Genomic DNA, 26408 nt, shown 5'->3' on the forward strand with positions numbered 1-26408 from the left:
AATGAAACTTGTTAAATGTTGAACAAACAAAAAATTACTAACTTTAATTGTAAACTAGAAAATTATTGCTTCGAGAAAATTCGTTTGGAAAAGGAAAAAGTGAAGAAAAGAAAAATAAGAAAACTAACTTTTCGTATCAATTCGCCAACCATTCCGTTCCACCCTGCTTCGGATTTTGGATCAATCCCACCATATTTTTTGTCTCGAACAATTTTCATTGTATAATTGATTCCAATCTTTTCACTTATCAAATCAGCCAAGTCTTTACAGTAACCTTCAAACCTTTCATTACCTTGTAAGACAATCCCTTTCTCAGCTTTTCTCATCATCAAGTAAGGTTCTTCCTGTGAATGAATTTTGAGAAGAGAAGAGAAAATTTGAAAAATTCGAGATCGAAAAAGATCGACAGTTGACTCACCAAAATACTGGTAACAACATAAGTCTTATTGAGCGAAAGATGATCTTGAGGAATTCGTTGGTGTTTCGTTGGAATCAGTGTTACACTTCCGGACGGAGTCCAATCTGCAATCTAAGGAAGAATGAAAAGTTGAATTTGAATGGAATATTTGAGTTGCAAAATTCTGAAGTTGATTCAATTTTTTCTTTCGAAGTTTCTGCTTGAGAAGTTTTACAAAAACATTTCATTACCTTTGTCATAACACTGTTGATGGTCATGCGAACAATATCTATGTGGAAATTTGTGCGAAATCCATTTTCATCGAAAGATAAATTTCCAGTTAGACCAGTCATGTTTGTCTGACCAAATATTGCATTTCCAGTGAAGAGGAAAAGATGGCAAAATATATACAGTTAGTCTATCATTATGTTTGGATAATTATTGCTTTACTCAGTTTGTCGTCAGGTAAAGAAATTCATCAATAAAAGAAGTAAAATGTTGTCATTTGATATCTTGATAAATAATGAATACCTTTTGCATGTAACGCACAATCTCTTTTCCATGTTCCCATGGAATCAGAGGCTGCATTTTACAGTCAATCCCACGCGTTCCATTATTGTAAACTTGTCCACGTCTAAAGTTGTTGCGAAAAATGTCTGGCTTTTTACGCAGTAGACGGTTGAGAGCATCTAAAATGACTCGGGTTCCATCAAGCATCAAAGCAGACTCAACCTTTGCAATTGAAACAAATTTCAATATAAATTTCATTGAACAAAATTGGGCAAAGAAAAGGAAAAATTCTTACCGATAAACTGCCTTCTTCGTCGATGGATCGATTGACAAGACCAAGTAGTTTGATACTTTGAAAGAAACGCTTGTATTCATCATTATAAGTTTGTAAAATGCGAAATCCAGTAATATTAACAGCACCAAACTCAAGAACGTGTTTATTGAAAAAATCATCCATAACCTGTTCGACAAACACGGAGAAGAATGAAATACATTTTGCAAAATATTCGGCGCAAAAAACCGATAATCGAAATTTTCTTTTTTAGAATACTTTTGATCTCAAATCGTGCAATTCTAGTTTCTCTGTAGCCAATTTTTCATCCAAACTTTCGATTGGATTTCAAAGCTTCTTTCTTTTCGTTTTTCACAGAAATTTTTTATCGAAAGTCAGTCTTTGAATTGTAAGTGAAGATGCACTAAATTGGACAGTTGATCTGTCATCGAACGCTGTTAGAGTATGGAAATTGGCGATTCTGTGGAAAATTTTCTTCGAGAAGATATGCTAATCGTACTTACAAGATTTGTGAGTAAAAAATGAAAGTTTCTTCTTCCCATGTAAATATCTCGAACATGATTAACAATAATGTCTTTAGCAGTTACGGCATCGCAATCAAGAACAACATATTTCCTAGATTCAGGATCAGCCATTTCGATTGAGGCAAGAAAGGCATGAGCATCGGTTGCATTGTGAATGCGTTTAACTGCACGAAGCTCCAAGGTATATTCATCATTAATTAAACTCAATATTTGCTGCAATTTAGACAAACCTGTAAATCACCAAAAAGCACACGAGAAAAAGACGCAAAATTTCAGATTAACTCATGTTTAACTTTGAATGAAATTGAAATTTTTTACTCAACATTAACTAAAAAGTAAATTGATAAAGACGGAAAAAAGGACAAAAAAGTTTAAACCAGAAAAAAAAGTAACAAAAAGTTTGAGCATCAACAATGAAGAGCAAAAGCATGTTATCATGATTTGAATTTTTCAACTTCATTTTCATCTTCCATTCACCCAATGATTCTTTCTTCATCCACTCTTGATATTGTTTAGCACAACATTTGTACATATCAAAGTTATCACATTATCATTACCACAGGAAATGAGGTTTGCGTATTTTGTTAATGAGTTTAGAAATGGAATGACGAAAAAAAGAGGAAAAAAAGCAAATTTAATCAAATTGTTGGAAGTTGGTTGATGAAGAGAGAAATAAATTTCTTGCTTGGAATTGCAAGAGAAGGCAAAACTTGAAATGATGATAGCATTTAGTTAAATGCTGTATAATAATAACTGGTAATTAGTCATTATAATAATGATAATGAAGCCGCAAGTTGAACATTAATATGAACCATTTGTTATGTTTGCAGACAAATTTTCATCATTCTTTGTGTCTGCAGATGAAGTTTCACGTTTTTTTGCAGATAAAATCAGAATCTAATGTATTAATCTTCATTGATAATGATGTAAATTGCAATATCATTTTTGCATCATTTGTAAGGTTAAGAGCATTGTAAGCAAACTGTAAGAATGTTTATATTGAAAAGATTGTCAAGTGATAACAACTTGGAGTTAAACGAGTTGGAGTAAAAGTGAAGAAAAAAAAACTCGACTTGATAACTCAACTTGAGAATTGATTATCTGGCAAAAAATATCAAAAAATGATTTCTTTTCTATTCTAAGAATCAATCTGTTCAATCTCATTCTCATCATGTTTTATCAAACAATGTTGTTTCAATTTTGTCCATTTTTAGAAACTCTTTTCGTCTCCTCGAGTTTGCTGTTATTGCGAGTTTGAGTTCTACTCGGAAAAGTGATATTCATTCCCTTGGAGTGAGAATGCTGTCAACTGCCTCGAGATACTTTACACTTGATTTGTTTATTCAATGAGCGAACAAGATTGTTGGAACGTTTCGAAAGTTGAATTTTGAAAATTCGAAGGGAGTTTGTTTTGACGGATGAAAAGGTGATGCAAAAAATGTTGGTTTACAAAGAAAAAAAAGAACCGCAAAAAAAGTGTTTTTCTTCTTCTCTTGGAATGAAAATGAAGGATGAGTTTTTCATGATGATAATGATGAAATTGATGAAAAAGAATGAAAAAAATGAACATTTAACAGGGAATGATGAGGCAGGGAGGTAAAAAATAATAGTCCCTAAAGTGTATTGATAATCCATCATTTCATTTCTCTATTATTTATCTCATTCCCTGTTAATCTATCACACTTTTAATACCCTGTTTTTATGAGCCAAAGGGAAGAAGAAGGAAAAATGTTTCATCAAACTTTACTGTTTGTTTATCACTTTTTTCATGTTTATCGAGAGCAATGTTGTTGGTGAATGTAAAGTCAAAATGTGTGAGAATTTTTTTGTTGAGAGCAAAAAAACTCCCAGTCAATGTGGGAGTGAAAAGTAAAGATAGAATCTAGAAAATTTAAAATCTTTTTTTCGCTCATAAATTTCGTTTTCTGGTTTGTGGATAAATTTTTTTGCTCTCCTCAACTTTAGCAAGTATTTTTCAATTTTGAAACTTTTCCATCAAATGGACGGTTTAAACGTTAATCCGTTGAACTTTCAACAATGTCTGTGACTTAACTCGGTATTTTCAGCTCAAGTTTTAATCAAGAGAACAAAATTAAACTCGAATTGTGATGTGATTGAAAAATGTACGAAAATCGAGTTCTTTTCGAGTCTCAAGTTGAGGTGAAAATTTTGTCTAAAGTTGAAGTTATTTCGAAGTGAGTGAATTCAAATGAACGAATCAGATAATCTTGTTAGTCTAGTCATGTAACTAAGCAGCCAATAAGGTAGAGCCAGGTATAGCCAATGATGAAGGAATGTGAAATAAAATGATATTTTCTCTCAATTATTGATGGATTTTATTAATAAAGAGGTGCAACTTTTTGAAAACATTGATCATAGTAAATCATAAATAAGAAAGTCGTAAAGTCTTAATATCCTGATAACTTGATAGACCATCAAATAATAATAAACCTGATCAAACAGAGGGAATGGCGAAAGTGAAAATATTAATAACATTTGAGGAAAACTAATATCATAATAGTGCTAATAATAATCATCTGATGGGTTTGGATGTAAAAACTGGTGAGAAATGTGTGGCTTTACTTGTAAGTTTACCAGAAATGCTAGTCTTTGGTGAGTAAAGACTGTTTGGATCGACAGTTTTGAGCAGATTCAATTGACTTTCAAGAGGTTGATGCAGACTCGAGAAAAAAGAATAAAAACTTGTCCATTCAACTTTCAGTGTTGAAATTGCACAGGGAAACTGGGTGAAGGAAAAGCAACAGAAAATGACATACATGATGTGCAGGAGAAGAAGAAGAAGAAGAAGCATGAAGACGGAAAAGAAATTACTGAATAAAGAAGAAAAAAGTTGAATAAGAGTGAATTGCAAGTCAAGTATTGAGCTTGGTAAAGATGAGCAACTGATAAAAGTGAGTAAAGACTGTAAATATAACGAGAGGCAACATGAGCCTCCAGGGGATGAAAATTGGAATGGTTGAGTAGAAAAGCTGTCTTGAATAGAGGAGAGAAAAAGATGAAATTATTGCTTGACATCTGAAAATGTTGAACCAATTATCATTGAAACATTGACAATGAAACAAAACTGAAACATTAGTTAACAATTAACAGTTTGATAGATAAACTCAAATTCAATTAAATTGAAAGCCATCAAGATTAACCAGAAGCATTAACCCAACTCAGTTTATCCTGGACAAGATTCAGATTCAGATTCCAAACCGCCTTAAAAACTCGCAATTTTCTTAAAACAGAAAAGTTTCTTTTTATATCTTTTCGCGTCTTTATTGATATTGTTTGATAAATCGATATTAAAGCTTTCGATATGAAATATATCGAAATGCTTACTATTTCGAACAATCGAAAGACAAGTTTTGAAATATAAACTGCAATTGTTTTTGTAAATTAAAATTCTATCATTTTTATCGAGCATGAGAATTATATTTTCTACAGATTTGATCTTTTGTTTCACATTCAATTTCCATGATGAATATGCATAAATCAAATAATAATAACGGCTAATATGTTTGTAGAATGATTGATTGAAATGAAATGTTCTGGGAAAAGAAAAAAATTGTGTATTGACTTTGGAGAAATGTTTCTGTATCAAAGACAAAATTGTATGTTCTTTTTGATAACAATTTGAATACTTTTTCGCTTCGTTGTTATCAATAAAGTAAACACTTTTAGATAATAGCATTTTGTTGATGAAATGAAAATATAAAAAAAAAGAAGAAACAAAGTTAAGTAAAAAAAGTGGAAAAATGTACTAAATAATGTTCAACAACTTTTCATTCCTTCTAATAAAACTAAATAAAAGAATCAAGTTTTTCAAGATAATGCTGGGAGTGATTGGAAAGTACATAAGAAGTGGAAAGAAATGCTTTTTTATCGTTTGCTTTTCATTTGTTAAAGAAATGTTTGTCTTTAAAACTAACAAAAGAAATGCTTGTAATTGAAGATTAACAGATTTACAGAACACTTTTATTCGTATTGAACATTGTGAATATTTGATAAGAAGATGAAAAATTTTCGCTTGATTGGAAACTAGCTGTTGGCTGAAAAACAAAAAATTTCAAGTAAACCATCGATTCTCAAAGTCGACTTTTAAACAGTTTAATGTTGAGGCAAAAGAAACGTGAAAATGTTGACTTGCAAGTAAAGACTTTAATACTTGAATCAACATCATGAATATTAATGTGAAATTTTTTTGTTTTCCCATTTTCTTTGGACTTGAATTTTAAAACTAACAATTTATCTCAATATGAATGCTATGAATAGTTGATTTAATTAAATTCAAGATTAGTCATTTATCAATTTTCGATTGAATCTTTTTCGACTTTTCTCTGGATTCACTTTTTTCCTTTTCACTTAAAATATTTTCATTTTTCTTTTCTTCTTCTTCTATTATCATGATTGATGGATGGTTAAATTAAAGTTGAAAATGAAGTAAAATTTTGATACAAAAATCAAATTTAATTTGAATGATGAGTTAAAGAAGGAAAAATTATCTAGAAAAAGTACAATGGAAAAGTAAATCGAAAAATGTTTTCGAAATTCAATGAAAAGTGGAAAAGTATTCATTCGAAGTGAACTTTTATTAAAGCATTTTATTGCCTTTTACATGAAAGGAAAACATTTCTTGTTCGAACATTTTTTTGTTCTAAATTTATTGGTCATTTCGATTCGCTATTGGAGTGAAAATTTACATTTTGCTTGGAAGTTGGAAAATATTGAAAATTTGAAATTTCGACCTTCAACTATTCTGATGAGGCTTTAATTTGTTCACTTGAGGAACAGCGAAAAGGAGTTTTTTCATGCTGCTTGATGAACCATTTGTTCATTGACTGTAAATGATATTATTAAAGGTAAACATTTACCTTGTTCAGTAGTGTGTTGAGTCATTAAATTCAACTAGTGTTTCACTTTACAACAGAATTACTTCTTATCGTAATTTAACAACTTGAAAAAGGGAAGAGAAAAGAAAGTAAAAAAAGAAACAATTGGAAAATAATTCACAACAAAATGCTATTCTAAATGTGCTCTGAATATTTCGAGTAAAATGAATTCTTTGATTCAATTGAGCAAAGAATTGATGGCGAGAGAAGGAAAAAGTTTGTTAAATTCAAAGTTCACAAATTAAGGGATAAAATTTGATAAAAAGATTGAAGTAAAAGAGCAATTTGTGAAAATAAAAGTTGATTTTGCATTTGTAAAAATAACATCAAGATAACCAATAATTGAAGTAAACTTTTTTTCATCCAATTTCATTGCATTCAATTTTTAGTTCAACCTTTTGGCAAAAGTTATTTTCAAAAAATTATGTTGCAAAGTTGATAATTTTGAATAAAAGGTAAAAACGTGAAAATGGTTTTCCTTCATCTTCAGGTTAATCTCAGTTTTCCAGTTTCAAATGTTCTTACAGGGAATGATGGAAATTCAACTTCTCAGCTGGAGTAACCTTATCTGAGTTGAGGCAATTCATGCAAGATGCAGATCAAGATGCCACAAATTGTACACGTTCAACAACTTTCTTCATCTTTTCTGGTTTTATTAAATTTTTGATTTCTTTTCTTTTCCATCCTAATAGACTAAATTAAATTCATGTTGCACCATTGTTGGCTGATGATTTCATGATGATTCATCTGAATACTTGAATGGAAAGTTTCGTTGCAAAAGAGCAAAAAATAAACTAATTGTTATCAATTGTTATCTTTGTTACAATGAACGTTACGTTGGAAAATAAATTGTGAGAAAACTCTTTTTCTTGTTCGAAATCATTGTTGGAATCAATGTGAATAATGAACTTTAAAGGTTGAATGTTAAGCCTGGAAAAAGGAGCAAATAATGAACTGAAAGAAGGTTGAATAAAGTGTCAACAGTTAGCATGGAAAAAGTCAACTTTGGGTGAATTTAGAAAAGGGAATAAAAAAAGATGAAATTTCTCAAAGGTTTACGATTCGTTGAAAAGTCTTGGATTAACATTAAACTATTGTAGTATTACAATGGATGCTCAATTTACTTTGGTTAATTCAAGGTTTTCAGGTGAAAAAGGTAACGAGTTAAAGAGAGAAGAGCAGGAAGAAAGAAAAAAAATCTTTTCAAGTGTAACATTGAATGGTGTAAAGATATTATTTTCATTTCTATTTTATCAGATTGTTCCCTGGTGAGAAGGTAAAATCGGCATTCTTTTCAATTCCATCTTGACTTGTTTCCATTCAATCAAATATTACACGCAGAGAAGAGGATATATTTGTGTGAAAATTGTTGGTCCAAACTAAGCAAGTTAATGCATAATTATAAAGAATATTTTTTCGTTTTCTCTTAAAGTGGGCATTCGAGATGATATGATTTTTCGATTTTTCGGCTTGGTTGATGTTTCATGTTTATAACTTATGTTGGTAAAAAGATATGAAGGTTCATTTAAAAATACATTTAAATAATTTCTTTATCTTTCAAATGCTACAAGTTATAAAATATAACAAACACCAACCAATCTGAAAAAGTTTGAAATCTCAGAAATGACCTTCAAATGGTATTTAGAGGTCAAATAGCTGAATGACTTTGAACGTCCTTTAAACTCTGGATTTATGGTTTTTCAATTTTGGGAGTTCTAATGAACGAATATTATCAAGATTTGACTTCTAGCTCGAAAATTATTAGCACAAATGAGCGTCAAGGATAAAACAAATCCAGTATTGTATCCAGCTACCACATATTGAAATCACAAGAATTACAATATGGAATTCTCAAGACCATTCGTAGCACTTTTGGGAATGACAGCTCTCTTCGAATAATGAAAAACAAAATTAAATATTCTTAATCAACATTAAATTTCCATTCGAAAAATTTATACCACAAAAAACTCGAGCAAAGGCAATTTCGCAGATGCTCCTTTCAAACACAGAACGGATTAAATGGAATAATTGAAAAACCAGAATCAGTATTGTTGGCCATACAGTCATAATCTTGTTCATAGGATAATTCAAGATCCCCCAGTTACTCGACTAAAGACTGAAATGTTAATTTTTAGTCGACTCAAGTAACCTTCCTTTCGATTTGGGCAAAATTAGAGCAACTTTAAGATGGTGAAAGTTATGCAGTCTTCGGTCTGTGACAGTAAAGAAATGATTCTAATTTAAAAAGCAATACATTTTTTCACCTCCCTGTTGATTATATTTGTAATTATGATTATCATCATGATGGAACATAAATTGATTCATGGTATAATAGAGTGGAAGAAAATGAAGAAAATGAAATAGGTGTAAGTAAAAAGATGAATTAGGTGTAAAGTGAAGAGGAAATTTCCTTTTCTAAACTTTTGAACTTTCTGATGAAAGTGAGAAAAAAACTCATTATTGAAATCCTAAGATCATTTTAATGATCAAGTTGAAGCTTTTTTTACTTTGCTCATAATTGTTGGGAAAATCATTCAAAATCCATTAGAAGAAAAGTTATAACAAATGTTGATGCAAAGGTTTATATGCATTTCATGATGATGATTCTCAATCAAATATGTGCAATTTCAAAAGCCAAAAAGTAATAGTCGATTAACGTCGACTTTCACTAATATTCAAGAACGACAACATTATAGAAAAGTTCAAGTTCGAAAATAAAATCGACTCTTGAGAATCTAAATCTGTTGCATGAGATTGAAGGACAAAACTGTTGAGTCTAAAAGTATTGAATCTTGTTCGTTAGAATGCTAAAGAATAGAGTTGAAAAGTAATTAACATTTTTATGGCTTTTGAATTTTTTTGCAATTCTCTGGTCTTTTCTATTGAGGATAACATTGAGCATCTCAAGAATTTGACAGAATTTATTTTCCAAAATTTGTATTTTGGTTTACATTTGGGCAGAAAAAGCAATAAAAATGTTGATAGAAAATGTTGAGTTTGGTAAAGAATTTTGCAAGTGAATGAATAATGCACGGAAATGAATAGATAGTCAGCATGATATTCAATGATATTCAATTTGGTAGTCAACAACTTAACCAATTTTGTGTAAAGAAGAGACTAATCCTGTTGCAAGGAAATAAACCATCATTTTCAAGTTGCACAGTTGATCATTTAATATTAAATCGTTCACCTTTATTCATCTTTTACATTATTTCTTAATCACATTTCATCATTTTTCATCGTCTTCGACTTTAACCCAGACAACTCCAGCTTAATCAATCTCTTTCATTGAAGCTTCCTGATAACCTCCAACCAGGTAAAAGTGTACAAACCAAACTCAAAAAGCTTCATCAATGAATGTCAAAATAGCTGGAAATCCAAAGCATTTTTGCATTACTCAACAAATGCATAATGAAATGAAAAATGGATCAGAACCAGAAGGTGATCAGAAAAAGAAGATTCATATTATCTGAATAGAACCTGAAACATATTCTTTGTAAATTTTGCAAAAGTCAAAATTCGAAAAACAGAAATTCGAACTTCAAATCGATCCAACTTTTTTTCAGAGCAACTCGAGTTCCATAAATCGAATGCTAAAGATGACCAGATTCAATTTTCATTTCGAAACATTAGCCAGATTGGAATGGAAATTTATTGAGATAAATTATCTGTTAATTACATTTAATCAGTTGACCATGATTGATGAACTTTTCACTTCCTTTCAACTTCATTTTTCATCCTCAAATGCTTCATGGTAATGCTTTAATTACACTTTTTTTCTCCATTATTGTAATTCTTCATGTTTATTGATACACTTGTTCAGTAAATATTCAAATTAATACATCGTAAAAGTTGCCTCTTGTAGGAATATTAAACAGAATCGATTTGTTATCATGATCAACTAATTAATCGTAAACTGGGTAATTAATAAACTTTTTTTTCTCTTTTCTCATTTTGCAAAGTTCGAGACTTTCATGCATTTTCATGGAATCAACCTTTTCCGCCAACTTGAAAGGGAAAAGAAAATTGAAATTTTCTTCAAATCTTATTAGCTTGATGAATGATAATTGCAATGGTAAATACATGAAAGTTGAATGTGTTTTCATGTGAAATGAACATGATATTCAATATTGTTTTCAAATAATGCTCTTTGCAAAACGAATAACAAGGTTTGAGGAGAATATTTTTCTCAGTAAATTGATGAGAATCCATTGTTAGAACATTTTTCCATTCAAAATGGAAAACAGGAGAAAATCCATGAATTGAAGGCATTCTGCCAATGATACGAGTTTGAGAATAGGAAAAGTGATAAACATGATTACATGGGAAAACTGTTTGAAATGTTATAAATAATAATATGGAAGGTGAAACAATGTGAAAGCCACAAGTTTAAAGACAAAAGAGAAGCGAAATGAATGATGAAAACCAGATAACCGTGAGTAAGTTTGACATTTAATTTTGATATATTGTATTATAAATAATAATTCAACATCAATTTTCACGAATAAAATTGGATACATTTTGTTCACCTTTCTTGTTTCGATGCCAATCAATTTGCACAAGGAAAACAAGGGAAATTGTTCGTGACAAAATAAACTATTATGGATCATTTACTCATAACTCAATACCTATTATGATTATCAGATTATAGCGAAATTCCGCTTCTCAAAAATAAACATTTCTCTGGTGAATTACGTGCTATTGTTAGAGAGAAAGAGGAGTGTTTTAGTTAAGGTCAGTTTGGAATCCACATCAGATAAAGGTGAGTTTTCTTGATTAAAAGATATTTATAGTTATTCTTTGTCTGTTATTCATCAACATTATGACTTTCCCAACCAACAGTTTTGATTCAAAACCGAGTCAAAAAAATAGATAAAAACGACAACCCGATTCATATTTGAATCAAAAGTTTTTTGAGCCAATTTGAATCAGAAATAAACAGAAATTTTTCATAACGTGGTGATTTTTAATTTCAATATTTAATGAATTATATTAGAAATTAAGTCAGTTCAAATATCAAAGAATTATATCAATTGAATGGAAATTATATCAAAAGAAAGAGATTTTATTCATTTAAACAAATTCGACTCCCAAATTTCAGAAACATCTCCATCAGATTGTTCTTCAGAATCATTAACTTGTTCTTTATCACGGGAATGGGTTCTGTTTCGAGCGAAAAGTTCTTTTACCAATCTTCCTCGAACTTTATTTTCAAGCTCCGCAGTGTATTCCAATATATCTGATTTTCGAAAAATATGGTCTGTACAATAGAGAATGGATATTAGAATACATTCATGCTCATCAGAATATTTTCACTAACCTATGAATGCGCGTACCCTTTCCTGACCTTGAATGATATTAAATGGTTCTTCTAAAGGATGGTCAAACGGGTTTTTAAAACCCCAAACAAAAGCTAAAGGAAGCTTTTCTTTGCTAGTTTTGCGCGTAGCAAACATTTCGCGAATTTCATCCTTGTCATAATATTTCTTTCCAAGCGTAACATTCAAAAAGTATGATTCTGGGAAACACAATTTCACAAATTGATATGCTAGTGAAAATGGGTTTTTTGTTTTGGTTTTCATGATCGCAATTTGATATTTATCCAATTCAAATTTGACCTTACCCTCGATAAAAATTCTGTTGTTTTTTTCATCCTTGTATGTATTATCTCTGATTGGTATTTGAATTTTCAAACTTTTCTCTTCGCTTTCGTTCATTGAGAGAACTTTAAAAATATCTGTGAAAACATCAATCATTTCAGAACAAACCGAACCATTTATATCAAGGGCTGAGAGTAACTTTTTTCTTTCATTTAGACGATCGAGCTTGAATTTAATCGTGTCCAGGGTTTGCTGAACCGTACCATTATTAGCACACAAACACGAATTTACTTCAGAGCTGTCCAGCTTTACCGATTCATTACGTTGAACTTGATCTTTACTCTTTGAATCTTTGACACGAATTGATTCCTTATGTTGGTCGAGTTCACAGATGTATTTTTTCAATTCATGCAATTCATTTTCATCCATCGGAATGAATTCAATATCGCCATTCGAAGCAAGGGGACAGTGTTCAATTTTCAATGTAACTTTCGAGTTACCGACCATTTTCTCACAACCCAACCAATCTGGATATCTTTCAATGTTCTTTGAAAAAGTAGTTTTCAGTTCTAAAGGGGTTTCTGAGATTAAGAAATGATAAAATTGAAATTAATAAAAAATGATATTTCATATTATCTTACTTGCAGTAGAGATGATTGGTCCATAGAAAATGAAATTTCCGATTTCAACTTGAAACACATTGTTGAGATGATCGAAGTAATCTTTAAATGGCACATCGAATCCGAATTCCAAAAACTGTAATTCTTCAACACAGAATAAGATCGGTAACTTGATTGGAATCAATTTTTCATTGCAAATATTTGGTAAATATATGCAATAAACCAAATTTGAATTTAATTTTTTAGTAACTTCAAACTCTTCACCATTTTTGTCAATCTGGAAGATCCGAGTATTTTTTTCTGTTGAATTTGAACTTAGTTTCGATGAAGAAGCTATGGGCTGAGATGAATGAACAGGATTTTTTTTGAACTTTTTTGAAACATATTTTGATGTAATTTGACTAGATGAATATTGCCTGATGGCAGACTTTTTAGAGTTGATCATATTGGGTTTGTTAATAAGTGAGTTGAAATGGTTTACTCAAATAACAAAATTTTCTGGTTAAGGAAACGGAAATAAAGGAAGAATTTCTGACAAAAAATTTATTGCAAAAATAATTTGATTGAAAGTTGCAAATACAATTGCAAATTGGAAAGTAATTGCACTCCCCTCATAATATTGAAATTTGATTGGCTGATTGGGCAGAAAAGACCTTAGAGATTTAATTGAGTTATTTGAATCAAAGATATTAAACTCTTAACGTCATGTGAAATTAAATTGAAAAATAGAAAAATTTGAAGGAATTGTTAGTTATTCCTTTGTGGTTACAATTGTAATTGTTAGTAAATGTGAGTGACTATTACAGAATGAAAGAAATTGAAGCCATTCCAATGGAAATAGATGAAGACCAAGATGAACCAATGGATATTGATCCAGATGATTTTCAAAATCTTTTGACTAAGGATTTCAAGGCGTAAATCCAGGATTTAAAGAGAGCAATTATTGATATTTATATCACTCTTATTCACTCATAATTATGATATTCTCGAGTTTGAGAAAATTCAAAATTTTAGAAAATGTTAAAAAATTGTAAAGATTCATATTTTTTGTTATTTTTGTCACAATTTTTATAAATTTCAAAGTCCCTTTTCATTAGAAATTGATCTCAAATGTTAAGTCCCTTGTAAAGATTCATATTTTTGTTATTGTTGTGACAATTTTTATAAATTTCAAAGTCTATTTTCATTAGAAATTGATCTCAATCAAATGTTAAGTCCCAAATAAATTGTTGCGAACTTTATCTTTTCATTCACTATTAATCATTGATTTAAGAATTGATAACTATATCAAATTCGACTTTTACTGACTCAAAAAAGCTCATAAAACAGATGAACGCTTTTTAATCTTCAATTTGATTCAAAACTGAGTCAAAAAATTTCTAAACGGTTCGCGAAAAAAAGCTCCTGTTGGTTGGGTTGTTTTGTTGTTGTTAGCAGATTAGCTTCATGTAATAGAGGATGACACACTTTCCTCTTTCATATTTTGTATCTTCATTTCAGCAATTACTCAGCTATTCAACTCCTTTGGGATATCATGGAAATTTTGTTTAAACAAATTTGTTTAAACAAAATGGACCACGGAATCTTGGATTCTCAGATACTTGATTTTGAAATAATTCATTTCTGGCAATAAGATTCTTGTATTGAATAAAATCTTCTTTTGTTCTTTTCAATCTTTCTAGATCTTCACGAGTCTGATTCGAATAAGATCTTGCTCCTCTGATTGTTTCAGCTTGACACAAGCACCAATCACATCCGTTTAAATGATTATATTGCTTGACGTTCCGCAAGTAGGCGCGCATCGGGGCATCTGCCACTAATCCAATCAAATGGAAAGTTGCTTTCCTAAAGGGGCATATTTGAATCGGGTCAATTTCAAGACTAAGAAATTCGTCACAAATCGGAGAAAGATAACATTCAACGGGTGGCTTCACTTTTCCAACAAATAAACCAACCATCAAGAAGAATTTCCTTCTGAATTCATATTTCAATTCATTTATTGAAACAAAAACTGGGAAAAGTTTTTCACTTGAGCTTTTCGCTGGAGAAATTTCATCAGCATGCAAAGTTAACGTGAACCGTAGGGTTTCAGGACCATTTTCAGTTGATTTGACTTTCCTGGCTTGCTTTGCTGAAGATATGTCAAAATTCGCAGCATCTTCTCGCCAGAAAGATTCAGAAAAATTTTTGAGAATATTTTCCAACTGTTTCCGGAGTGAAATATGAATGAAAAATTTTCCTGGAATGATTTTTGCTGGAAATTGTACATTTTCACATGTGTAAGGTTGAAAGTGACGTGGCTCGCCATAATATGGGCCATGATAGTGTTTTTTGTCACATAAAATGTAAACTTGAACTGTTGTCATCTTTGACTTTGAGTCCCAATAATAACGTAAACTCGGAAAAATTATGGGATCTCTCGAGAATCTTGAATTCAAACTGTTGATTAAATTCACAACCTTCTCTGACTCACTAAGGTTAAGCCCAATATGAGATATAAATGTCTCAAATACTATCTCAAAGTATTCACGTTTAGACGGAGTCACCAAGTTCAACTCAATAGCTGGAGAAAGATCCAATTCATCAGTAGAAATGTCCGAATTTGATAATGATTCAAAATTCACATCCAAAGAAAAACTTTCCCTCGATGTTGAGTCATTTTCACTTTCATGGTTCGGTAGATTATTAACATAATTGGATTGTTGAAACTCATGTTGCCTTCGTTGCCAGCGATAATGACTTCTTTTTGACGGCATTTTTCAATAATTGTTGATAAATTTCGAGTGTCAAAGAGTTTACTGTTTACTGGCGCACAAATAATTTGAAAAAATACTTAAAGATAAAAATAAACAACAAAAATAAAACGATTTTAAGGCAAAAATAGCGATAATTTTAACTAAATATTTAAATAGTAGCAAATATAAAAGCCATGCTTTTTAAACCATGCTTTAAAGAAAAAAATCGATAATCAGCTGATGTTTGTCATCTCCATGGAGATTTTCAAAATAAGCCAATCAAATTCGATTGATAGCTAATTCTTTTCTATTTCCCTTTTAGATAAAGTTTAAATCTACTTTTACTTTTGATACATGCTTTAGTCTAATTAGACGTTTAAATTTTTATTATTTTTATGTGTTTTGATTATTTTTATGGAAAATAAACCCAAAAGAAAAAGTTATTCCTTTAAAACTGTGAAAATTTATAATACTCGTTCGAAAAGTAAAAATATCGAAAATCAAAGTACACTAATTGGTTCTCTGTTGAACTTAATGATGGGCGAAAAAGTTCTCATAGCCATCGTTCGAATCAGAGATTCCTCTACTAAAGAGGATAAAACAATTCCAATTTCCTTTAAAATTGACCAAAGTCTGATTCCAGACAATCTTCAATCGCTGAAATTGAATCCAGATAATTTGATAAATATCTCTGTTCCCGGCGCCGAGCCTTTTGGTGCATTGGTAGTAGTCGTAGCAGGTAAGATACGCTTTTTTATGTTTTAAATTATCTAATTCTACATTTAATTTTATTATTTTCAGACGATTCGAAAGATCTTCATGAAACGTATCGATTATTTCTAGCAAATGTTGAGGCATTGAAGCTCCCAAACTTCCAGAAAAGCCTTGTTAACTGGTTCAACGTTGGCAATATCAAGATTGAAAAGAGTCAAATTCAGAAAATGACAATCATACAATCGACAAAATTCGATTCCGTACTCGAGAAAGTAAACGCTCTGAAACGCGCAGCTCGAGGAAAAGCTTTGGTTTCTGACACAAGCGAAAAATCCAGTTCAAACCTTTTGAAAAAGGATAAAATTCCAGTTGTTGAGCTAGATCTGTCTCAACCAACAAAATCTTCAGGCAAAGATGACAAAGTAGAATGTGTTGCTGTCAGAAGCAATGAAAAGAAAAGGCCACTATTCTCGCAAAGTGATCTCAAAAAATTAGCTCAATCCGCCGAAAATATTGAGGCTAAAGATACGAAAAAATTTGCTGTTGAATTAGTTAAAGTTTTAGAATCAGTTGCGAAAAAAGCCAAACCTGAAGAATCAAATTCTAAGACAAGTGTCGAATCAAGCGTTGAGGCAAAAGTAGATTTTCCAATATTTGTAGGAGATGAATTTCAAACAATTCGAATCATTCCTGAACATGACAAGACGTATGAAAAAGATAATTACATTTACATCGAAGGTGTTCTTCCGCTTGACGCTAGAGATTATAAATGGGCGGTGAAGAAGCACCCACCTGGAGAGCTTGAAGCTTCTGTGATCTTGAATAATATCATTAAAGATGCTTTCCCCAAACACTGGATAGTTGGAGTTACCCTCAGAGGTTCAGCCGGACGAAAATCCCTAATTTCAATTTGGAATTATGCCGATCCAACAACTGACCCATGTTCAGGCTCTTTTGAAAATCATCTTGGCGAAACTAGACTTAGAGCTTTGATTGGTGAGTTACAGATATAATTCAAATTTCTGGAATAAATTAAAATTCGCATTCTCATTTATTTTCAGATCATGTCATCAGAAAGACTCGAAAAAAGTCTTATGACAAGAATGTTGAAAAACATCTTATTAATTGCCTAGCTAAATCATTGCATTATGCTAGAACTCGCATTGCACCAAGACAAACTCCAGCTAGAAGTGACAATTTCGAGTTTGGCTCAACCCACTCTGATTTCGACGATGACAAAGATCGAGAAATGCAAGATGATTCAAAGGGCGCTGAAGGTGATGAATATGAGGAAAGCGATGACAACTCAAATCAACCAGGGCCCTTGCCTGTTAGTGTACTTGATATTCATATGCCGAATTCTCAATTTAAAGAAATCATGCGGTCAGATGACGAAGATTCGACTTCCCCTCCTAGAGTTGAAGAAGAAGATAATTTTCTTAAGTTACCTGGTTTTACTTCAGAAAACTTACCTTCCTTTTTGTTGGAAGAAGAAGAAGATCCGAATCAAAATTCTGACTTAAATCAAGAAGATAAAAATGCTGGAATTTCGTCAACTCCAGCTCCTGAATCATTGCCAGATTCTGGAGAAAAACCAAGCGGTGAAGAGAATCCATCTGGCTCAACTGGCCAAGAAACAGATACTGTTAGTGATCTGAATGATTCAGGGATGAACACGACTTTTGATTCGTCAGACAATTCAATGAGTAAAGGAACTCCTAAGGGTAAGCGCAGCATCAAAGACTATTTCAGCGTAACTCCGAAAAAACCCAAATCAACAACTCAGATCGAGGAAGGTGGAGAAAATTCTAATGGAAATTCTGGAGGAGCTGAGTCAAATGCTATGAATTTGGCAGTGAAAAAACTCAATTTCGAAGGTCTGGATGAGATTCCCTCTTCTCAACCAGTTAATTTTCGAATTCCAGCTGAAGGTCCAGCGATGAACGAGGAGCAGCTTTTAGAGCAATTGAAGAAAAACCCTTCTTTATTGTCGCGTTTACTCGGTAATTACCCTGCTCAACCAAATGCCCCATAACTTTCAACCAGTTCAATATTTTCTTGTTTTGCCATGAAATTTTGTTACAAATTGCTAAAGCAATTGTGAATATAAGTCAAATTCAAATTATTGATTATTTTCTAGAGTAGAAATTTATTAGAATTTATTCATGAATTCATCGAAATTTAATCATGATAAATTTCTCAATTATTGTGACCATTTGAATAGCGTTTTAAATTGCTATGAAATTTTAGGCTTTTATTCAATTTTGCTTTTGCAAGCCAATCAAATCAAATCAAATTTTACTTACAGTATTAAGCCAATCAAAATGCTTAGAATCTTTTGCAATTTTTTCTACCTCAAATTTTTTCAAATTCAAGTTTTTTTGTTAAAATCAAATCAATTTTTCTATCCAACCAATCCGAAACAAACAATATCTTTTTCTATTCTCATGGGTAAAACCTGGTTGAATCAAGTTGAATAAAAATGTTTTTGCAATAGTTATTTTTTCCGTTTCCGGAATTTATTTTGAAAGTATTTTTGTTTAGCTTTCAAGTTTTTCAAAACCGTTTCTACTTGTTTCTACTGATATTATCCGTTATCCTGAAATGTCTAATTCTAGATGTGATAGATATAATATTCAACATAATTCCAGTTCACAACCTTCCTCATCAAAGTTTGCTAAAAAATCAAGAAAATTATCTTTCTTTTCGTCAACTCAGCCCCTATCAAGAAGTTCTGTTTCAACTTCCAAGAGAATTGAAAACATTCACGGATCAAATTCAGCTTTACCTGGATCAACTTCTCAGCCATGGCCTAAAGATCACAACATGAATTTACTCGACAAAACAGCAACTCAATCCTTTTTCAATGCTTCAACCAATCCAGGAGAAAATTCAAATAGTGTTCACTCTGTGTTTATTGTGTTTCTACCGTTCATTCACGATGAGAATGAAAATCCAATAAAGCAACCTTTATTGATAAAAGTCAAAGAATCTCAGTTCTTGGAATTCGGATTCGATATTCCATTTTCAGAATTTTTCGACGAATTTAAAAATATCTTCGAAATAAATCTTTGTAATTATGTATTACAAGGACAGATTATAGCAATTGGAGGTATGTCTTTAACTTACTGTAATCTTCTGTATCCTACGTCTTTTTGATTCTATTTTTCTAGAAAATGGCATCGAACTAAAAGCTTGTTTGGAAAATTGTGTGAAGCTGAATTCAGAATGGAAAGAATGCAGAAAAATGATAGGAAATGCAGAAATTGTGTGTAATCTTGAATTCGTTCCACTTCAATCTTCAACGGATAAACCGAGGACAAAAGTCATGGATAAGAAATGTTTCCATGACTTTGTGACAGCCATAAAAAACTATCAAGTTTCGACGAAAGTGGATAAACTAAAAGATTCAAATAAATCAGATGGGACAGCTGTGTTTACGTTGGAATCTACACAGGATCAATCTAATAAGGGAGTTCAGATCGGGTCGAAGCAAACAGATTGCCATTGTAAAGATTCTGAAAATATGAAAAAAATCAATTTCGAAATTATTGAGAAAAAAATCGAGCATTTGAATGAAAGACAAAAATTACTTTCCCAATTAGATTTGAACAGCTCTATTTTAATTGAGTTGATAGATGTTGTTTCTATGCTTAAAAATTTGACGATTCAGAAAGATTCTGAGGAAAAATATTCAAAAATTCAAATTTCGAAGAAAGATAATACTTATAAAATCAAGACAAAGAATAGGGTCTTTATCGAAGGATTAGTTGAGTTTTCACTAGATAAATATGAGCGCTCACTTAAGATGGCAAAGCAGAAAAATCCATTTTCATTTGCCTATCAATTGGTTAAAATTTGTTTTCCTGAACCATATTTTGCAAACGTGACTCTTGGAAAAAAATACTATGATAAAGAAGAAATGGAAGAATTTTATGAACAGAAAGAAATCAGATCTGAAAAATTTCCACTCGCGTTTGTATGGGGTTTCAAGCATCCTTTTGACGAGCCATTTAAAGGAGATTTTGATTTAAATCTGGGTCAAGAAAGGGTTCGCGGTTTAATCGGTGGGTTTAAATTTGAACTATATCAAGATCAAAGATTCATATAAAATTCATTTGAAATTTAACTAAATCAAAATTTTCATTTCAGAGCACATTCTGAGGAAATCTGATATTTTTGAATATGATGAAGATCTCGAGAACAAGATCAGAGCGAGAATTGTCAAAGAGCTTTGTTCAAAGAACAAGAAATTCATCAAAGATCAAAAGACCGACGAAATGGATAAAGTTATTGAAGAAGTTGACGAATTTGAACTCTCCGATATTTGGGACTCGAATTGTTTCGATTAGAAATAAAGAAAATTCTATATAATTTTTCAATCTTTTCATTTTCAATATTTTCGCGAATAGAATTTGGACAAGACTCTGCATTCTTTTTTGAGTCAAAACAGCTCAAAAATCTTCCGATTCAAAATTGAGTCGGTTTGGCACAAACAGCTACTTTTTTGACTCATTTTTGAATCGGAAATGTTGATTGGGAAATAACCGAAAAAGTTAGAGAACTGTTAGAGAATCAACCACAGTTTTCGCTCAACTTAATAAATTATTATTATACATGTAGATGCATCATAGAGCTTTATGCGAAATCATATTTATGTGCAATATAAATCTCGATACCTCATCAAAGTTAGCCATTTGTGGCTTTTATTAGTTAGTCAAACATCTACATTGAGTTGATGTGAGATTTAATGCAAGAGAGCGAAGGCCTAGGTCACATTAATAAAGGCTCAATAAAGTTTAATCATCAATAATTTAATTATGAGAAGATATGGAATTTTTTCGCACATTTGAGCAGCAAGAATGAAAAATGAAGCCGAAATTTACAGTTTCAATAAATAGTGGTTATCATACACTGGGTTATACAACTGAGCATATCGTATTTATAGCTGCATAATATATTGTTTAGCAATGAATTCCGTTAGAAGATCAAGTTTCTGTACTCTTGGCTTGCTTATTTGACCCTTTAATCTTAGCAGGTCTTATTGGGTACAAAATAAAGGACTCTAGGCTGGAATAGGCTTTGAACTCTGTCTTGTTGAGTGTTACAGCTATAATCATGGTTAAAACTATTTTTTGAGTTGAAACATTAAGTCAACATTAATAATTTGCAAACTCCACTTTATAACTTTGGGACTACTTTGCTAGGCTTGGAAAACTCTAGTCACTGAAGTTACTCTTGTTTATTTAAAGCTCAATACAAATCTCTTTTATCTTATCAACTTGTCTCAATAATGCAAGAGAAACCAATAATGCTTGTAACATTTGAGTCAGTCAAGCCAACATGAACTTTGATTCAAATCTAGGACGAACTTCAACGCAATTTAAACAAAACTTAAGGGATTTAATTCACGTTAAAGGAACCGATACTCAGAGCTAAGCTGTTAATGGATTAAAAAATTGTCTAATAATGCAAAATAATCCAATAATGTCAGTGCTCATTGAACAATTTTCATCAATTCGAACCTGTGTTAAGCATTTGGATTCGAAATGATTAGCTCGCTATTTTCTTGCTGGAAATAAATTATCCATGAATTGTATCGAACAGAATCGAGACTGAAAACATATGTCAAAAACTGGAAACCAAATAATAGATATTCGTTCATGAAAGTTCTTAACTCACTGATGTAAACTCAACAAATTTTCTTGAACCGAAAAATCTCAAGTTCTTTTCTCTGAATCAACGCTGAATTTTTCCCTTTGCAGGTTGATTGGAATCTCATCTTTATTTGATGAAAATCAAAGTTTACTCCGTGCATGTTAACAATGTTAATACTGCAACATTTTCCTTTTCCATTTGATGCAGATTAATTTTCCCTTTACCCTGATGCTTATCACAAATGATGAAAAATAATCGGTACTCATGTAAACTCACTTTACATTATAATGGAGTAAAATGGTGAATTACAAAAAGAAGTGAAATAAAAGAGAAAGCAAATTTTCTATCAAAATTTTCATCTCAAGATGGCAAAGTACCAAAGACATGAAGAACATGTTGAAACTCAACTTTTCATATTACATTCTCCTGATTCACATGGTACGTTGATTCCTTTATAATGTTGCACGCTTGGCTTACAGAGTAAATCTTTTGATCTCTTCTTTTATCCTTGGGTCAACCTCTCAATAAACACATTCCTAGCATTACATTTTCAAACTTTTTCTACACTTTTTTTCCTTCTTTTCACTCCCAAACCATTCTGTTCTCTATTTACTATCATCATAATATCATCATTATTATCATATCACATCACTTATACAACAGCATAATAAAGATGTTGATAGGAAAAAGAAGAAAGTGAAGAGAGAGAAAAAAAGAGTAAAATGATAATCAAAAGTAGTACTTGAATGTCAACATGAAATGCTGAGGATTAAGAATGATGAGAAATAATAGAAGAAAAATGTTGATATTTTCTGATTGATTTCATGCTGAGCTCAATGTTTCCAAATGATTAACAGAAGGTGAATGTTCATTCGAATTGAGTAAAAATTTATTCTTACCATCATCGTTCAAGTAGAGATAAATAATGTCCTTCCAATTGTAAAATTTGATAATGTCAATGATTGCTGGAAGATAATTGGGTCGAAGAGAAATGCCGTAAATGGGTTTCTTTGAAGTGTTCATTGTTGGTGAGGCCAAATGGATGAAAGGCATCTGAATGGAAGGGAATAAAAGTTTGGTAAAAGTGAAAACTTTTCAGTCGAGTTTTCTTTTCTTCACCTGAAATGTATTTGAATATGAAACTATCGTTTGAAATGAAGCATCCATTGTTGGCACAACAATAGCAAATATACCTTGGTTCAGCTGAAGGCACACTAAGTGGACAAAGAAGAGGAAAAAAGGACAAAATTTTATTTCATATTTGAATGTAAATTGGTGTTTGTTGAAACTAATAGTTGAAAGAGTAAAAAGATTTTCATTTTTTATCATCGAAAAAAAGGATAAAGAAAATGTTTTCTCTCTGTAATTTGTTTTTTTTTCTTCTTTTCGAGTTTTCTTTTTGGTCAATTGTAAATTGTAACAATAACTTACAATTACTGGTCACTTGGAAGGGATCATCGTTATCGATTGTCCTGACAATTGGTTCAGCTTTGAAACGTGATGTTGCTTCGTTCATGTTGTGAAGATGAATTGCCAATTCAAATGCATCTTGAATCGGTGCATATCCAACTGGAAATATTCCACCTTGATCGAAATTTTTCACCAAATTAGTGATTTACAAAATCAAAAAATGTTTTTCAAAATTTTCGCTTCGCTTTGCATCTTTTTTTGTGGTGAAATAATTGTAACTTCAAGTGTTCAGGGAATAAGGTTTTGGATTTAAACTTGGGACTTGCAGTTTGAGACTTTTTAGTCTAAAGGATCTAAAGGGTCTTAAGGATCGTTAAAGGCTGCAAAAAGTTTTCCTCAACAATCTCAATCAATGCTGGAAGTGAATATAAATAAAAAATGATCAATATTCTTACCAATTGGGATTCTCTCTGGAATAGCTGATACTTTTAACAAAAGTGATGGAAACAAGTAAAGCCAAGTTCCAAATAGTTTGTAAACACTCATGATGGTTATGTTGTTATTTACAGAATTTACTTTGGACTAAGTGTTGCTGATCAGACACATTTTGGTCAACTGCATCGCGATAGAATACATGTTCAGAATAACTTTAGTTTCCAAGAGAAATGCTGTGCTGTAAGTCACCATCTGTTGGTTAGAATTTAAATTCGAGTTTAATGATTCAACTCTGGAAATGCAACATTGATCGTTTATAAGTTATGCCGCCAACAGACGCAAAATGAAAATAAAATGCCCTCACATTACCGTCCTCGAATCGCTCATTTTCTTATCGATATCTGAATCATTCCTATCGATACTCATTTTGCCTGACGCTTTTCCCATTCGAATGCTAGTCATCATTTCATTGAACGAATGTAATTGAATTTCGAATCAGTAGATGGTGACTCGCAACTCAACCTTTTTTGCTGTAAACGTGAAAAATTCTGAACATGCTTTTCTCTACTATTCAGTTTGCTAAAACTATCTGATCAGTGAAACTTGATCGTTAGTAAGTTTGCAGCTATTTTTGACAGGAAAGCCATGAGTGTTTACAAACTATTTGGAACTTGGCTTTACTTGTTTCCATCACTTTTGTTAAAGGTATCAGCTATTCCAGAGAGGATCCCAATTGGTAAGAACATTTATTTAAATTTTCGTAGTAAAACAAACTCCCAAGATGTGGATATAAATCTGCATTTAGAATGAGATTGAAAAGTTTTCGTTAAAAGTATTTACGTTCAAAGTGATTTGTTTTAAATTTATCCATTCATGCATTTCAATATTGCCTGTGAAAAATTTGATTCTCATCTTTTGTCTTTTCCTTTCTCATTATCTCAATATCATCAACAGAACTTTTATCAACAAATCAAATGTTTGACAACTTTACCTTCAGTGTAAATGATGAAATCAATTTTGAATCTTACAATAAAACGTTGAGTCTCTTCTCGGAAGAGCTTCTCTACTCTTTTCCACTTGGAGTTGTTGTACTTCTGGTTCTTGCTTACGGTATAGTTTCACTGACTGCCGTTATTGGCAACACTATTGTACTTTGTTGTGTTGTTGGATCGGTTCGCCTACGAACAGTGACCAACATGTTCATAGCCAACCTGGCAACAGCGGATATACTCATTGGTGCCCTATCGATTCCCTTTCAATTCCAAGCTGCACTCCTTCAAAAATGGATTTTACCTCCCTTCATGTGCGCCTTTTGTCCCTTTATCCAAATTGTTTCCGTCAACGTTTCCATTTACACACTTGTCGCCATTGCAGCTGACCGTTATCTTGTCGTTTTCGCTCCATTACACTGTCGTATAAATAAGTATCGTGCTCGCATGATAATCATCTTCATATGGGCATGGTCAGTTATAGCCGCTATTCCAGCTCTAATTGCTCTGCGAGTTCGCCTTGTACCTGACCTCGAGTCTGCCGTTGATTCACACGATGATAAATGGTTACGCTCATTGGTCACTGGTAACTTGACCATTCCCACTAGGCCTTCCTGTGACAACATTGGAATGTCGGAGTCTATTTGGAGAGGTTACAATCAATTTCTCGTTGTGATTCAGTACTTTTTACCTCTGGGTATCATCACATTTGCCTACACCAGGATGGCTTCCAAGTTGCATGGTAACACTTCAGCGACAACAACAAGCCTGCAAAGGACCAAATCAGGAAGCAACAATAGACTACAGTTTACCAATCGAGCAGCTTCCCTGACAGCATCGGAAGGTCAAGAGAAATCAGGTTCAAGTGGACTCATCTCATTGGACAACAACAAGTCAAGTCATCAGGGTGACTCAGTTTTCAGAAATTCTCAGCTTGTCACCAGTTATCATCTGACCACAGCCGATGCCGAGTATATAGTGACTCACAAGAGAAAGGTAATTAATCCATCAATAATTTTCAGAGTTTCATTGAGTTTACTTGTGCTCTTCTGACCAACTAACATGTTTCAATAACGTTTATTGAGGTTTCAAGGAGGTCAAACATACTTTTTTCGATTTTTTCGAATGTGTTTTCGGAAGCGCATCAAAATGGTATCAATTCTTCGAAGTCGAAATTAAAATTTTCTAATTAGGGAGTCTCTTACTTTTATTGCCTAACATTCGATCGTGCCCTGATCTTGATATTGAACCGGAAAATAAATTTGACTCTTTTGAAAATTCCAGTTGATGGTAAACAAGTTGACCGATATTGAGTTTATATCGTTGATGATAAATAATGATATACTTTGTTGGATCGATGAACATTTTTATTGACTATCAGACTGAGTCAAGCTCCGTAAATTACAAGTCTAGAACTAGAGTTTTCCAATATTCTGAGCTTCGTGAGAATTAAGATAGCTCAATGTATTAAATATTAATGGAAAGTATAAAGTGAAAAATATTCTTAGAATGAAGTATTGGGAACATGTTGACAGAAGAAAAGAAAAATTTCCTCTTTACTGTTCAACTTTTTTGTTTCTCCATTCTGTTAGTACAATAGACGATATTAGCATAAGACAATGATTAAGG

General features: G+C 31.8%; 2 protein-coding genes across 2 annotated transcripts in view; one reads left to right on the plus strand and one right to left on the minus strand.

Moving 5' to 3' along the window:
* Window positions 1-23963, minus strand: part of LOC107359290 (glutamate receptor 1-like) — a 36034-nt gene extending 12071 nt beyond the window's left edge. The window contains exons 1-10 of the mRNA XM_015925777.3: window positions 23811-23963; window positions 23377-23529; window positions 23065-23159; window positions 22845-22998; window positions 1703-1953; window positions 1203-1367; window positions 929-1129; window positions 649-756; window positions 419-529; window positions 129-344 (exon numbers count right to left, since the gene is read on the minus strand). Of these exons, the coding sequence (XP_015781263.2) occupies window positions 129-344; window positions 419-529; window positions 649-756; window positions 929-1129; window positions 1203-1367; window positions 1703-1953; window positions 22845-22998; window positions 23065-23159; window positions 23377-23529; window positions 23811-23901 (1545 nt within the window). The 5' untranslated portion in view covers window positions 23902-23963. The remainder of the gene's footprint in view (window positions 1-128; window positions 345-418; window positions 530-648; window positions 757-928; window positions 1130-1202; window positions 1368-1702; window positions 1954-22844; window positions 22999-23064; window positions 23160-23376; window positions 23530-23810) is intronic.
* A 362-nt stretch (window positions 23964-24325) lies between these two features.
* The window catches only part of LOC107359331 (prolactin-releasing peptide receptor-like), a 30330-nt gene continuing 28247 nt past the window's right edge, over window positions 24326-26408 (plus strand). The window contains exons 1-2 of the mRNA XM_015925815.3: window positions 24326-24526; window positions 24745-25775. Of these exons, the coding sequence (XP_015781301.1) occupies window positions 24436-24526; window positions 24745-25775 (1122 nt within the window). The 5' untranslated portion in view covers window positions 24326-24435. The remainder of the gene's footprint in view (window positions 24527-24744; window positions 25776-26408) is intronic.

This window comes from Tetranychus urticae, chromosome 1, assembly GCF_039701765.1.
Source record: "Tetranychus urticae isolate SD_2017Ah chromosome 1, NJAU_TeUrti_SD_1.0, whole genome shotgun sequence".
In the NCBI taxonomy this organism is placed as follows: Eukaryota; Metazoa; Arthropoda; class Arachnida; order Trombidiformes; family Tetranychidae; genus Tetranychus; species Tetranychus urticae.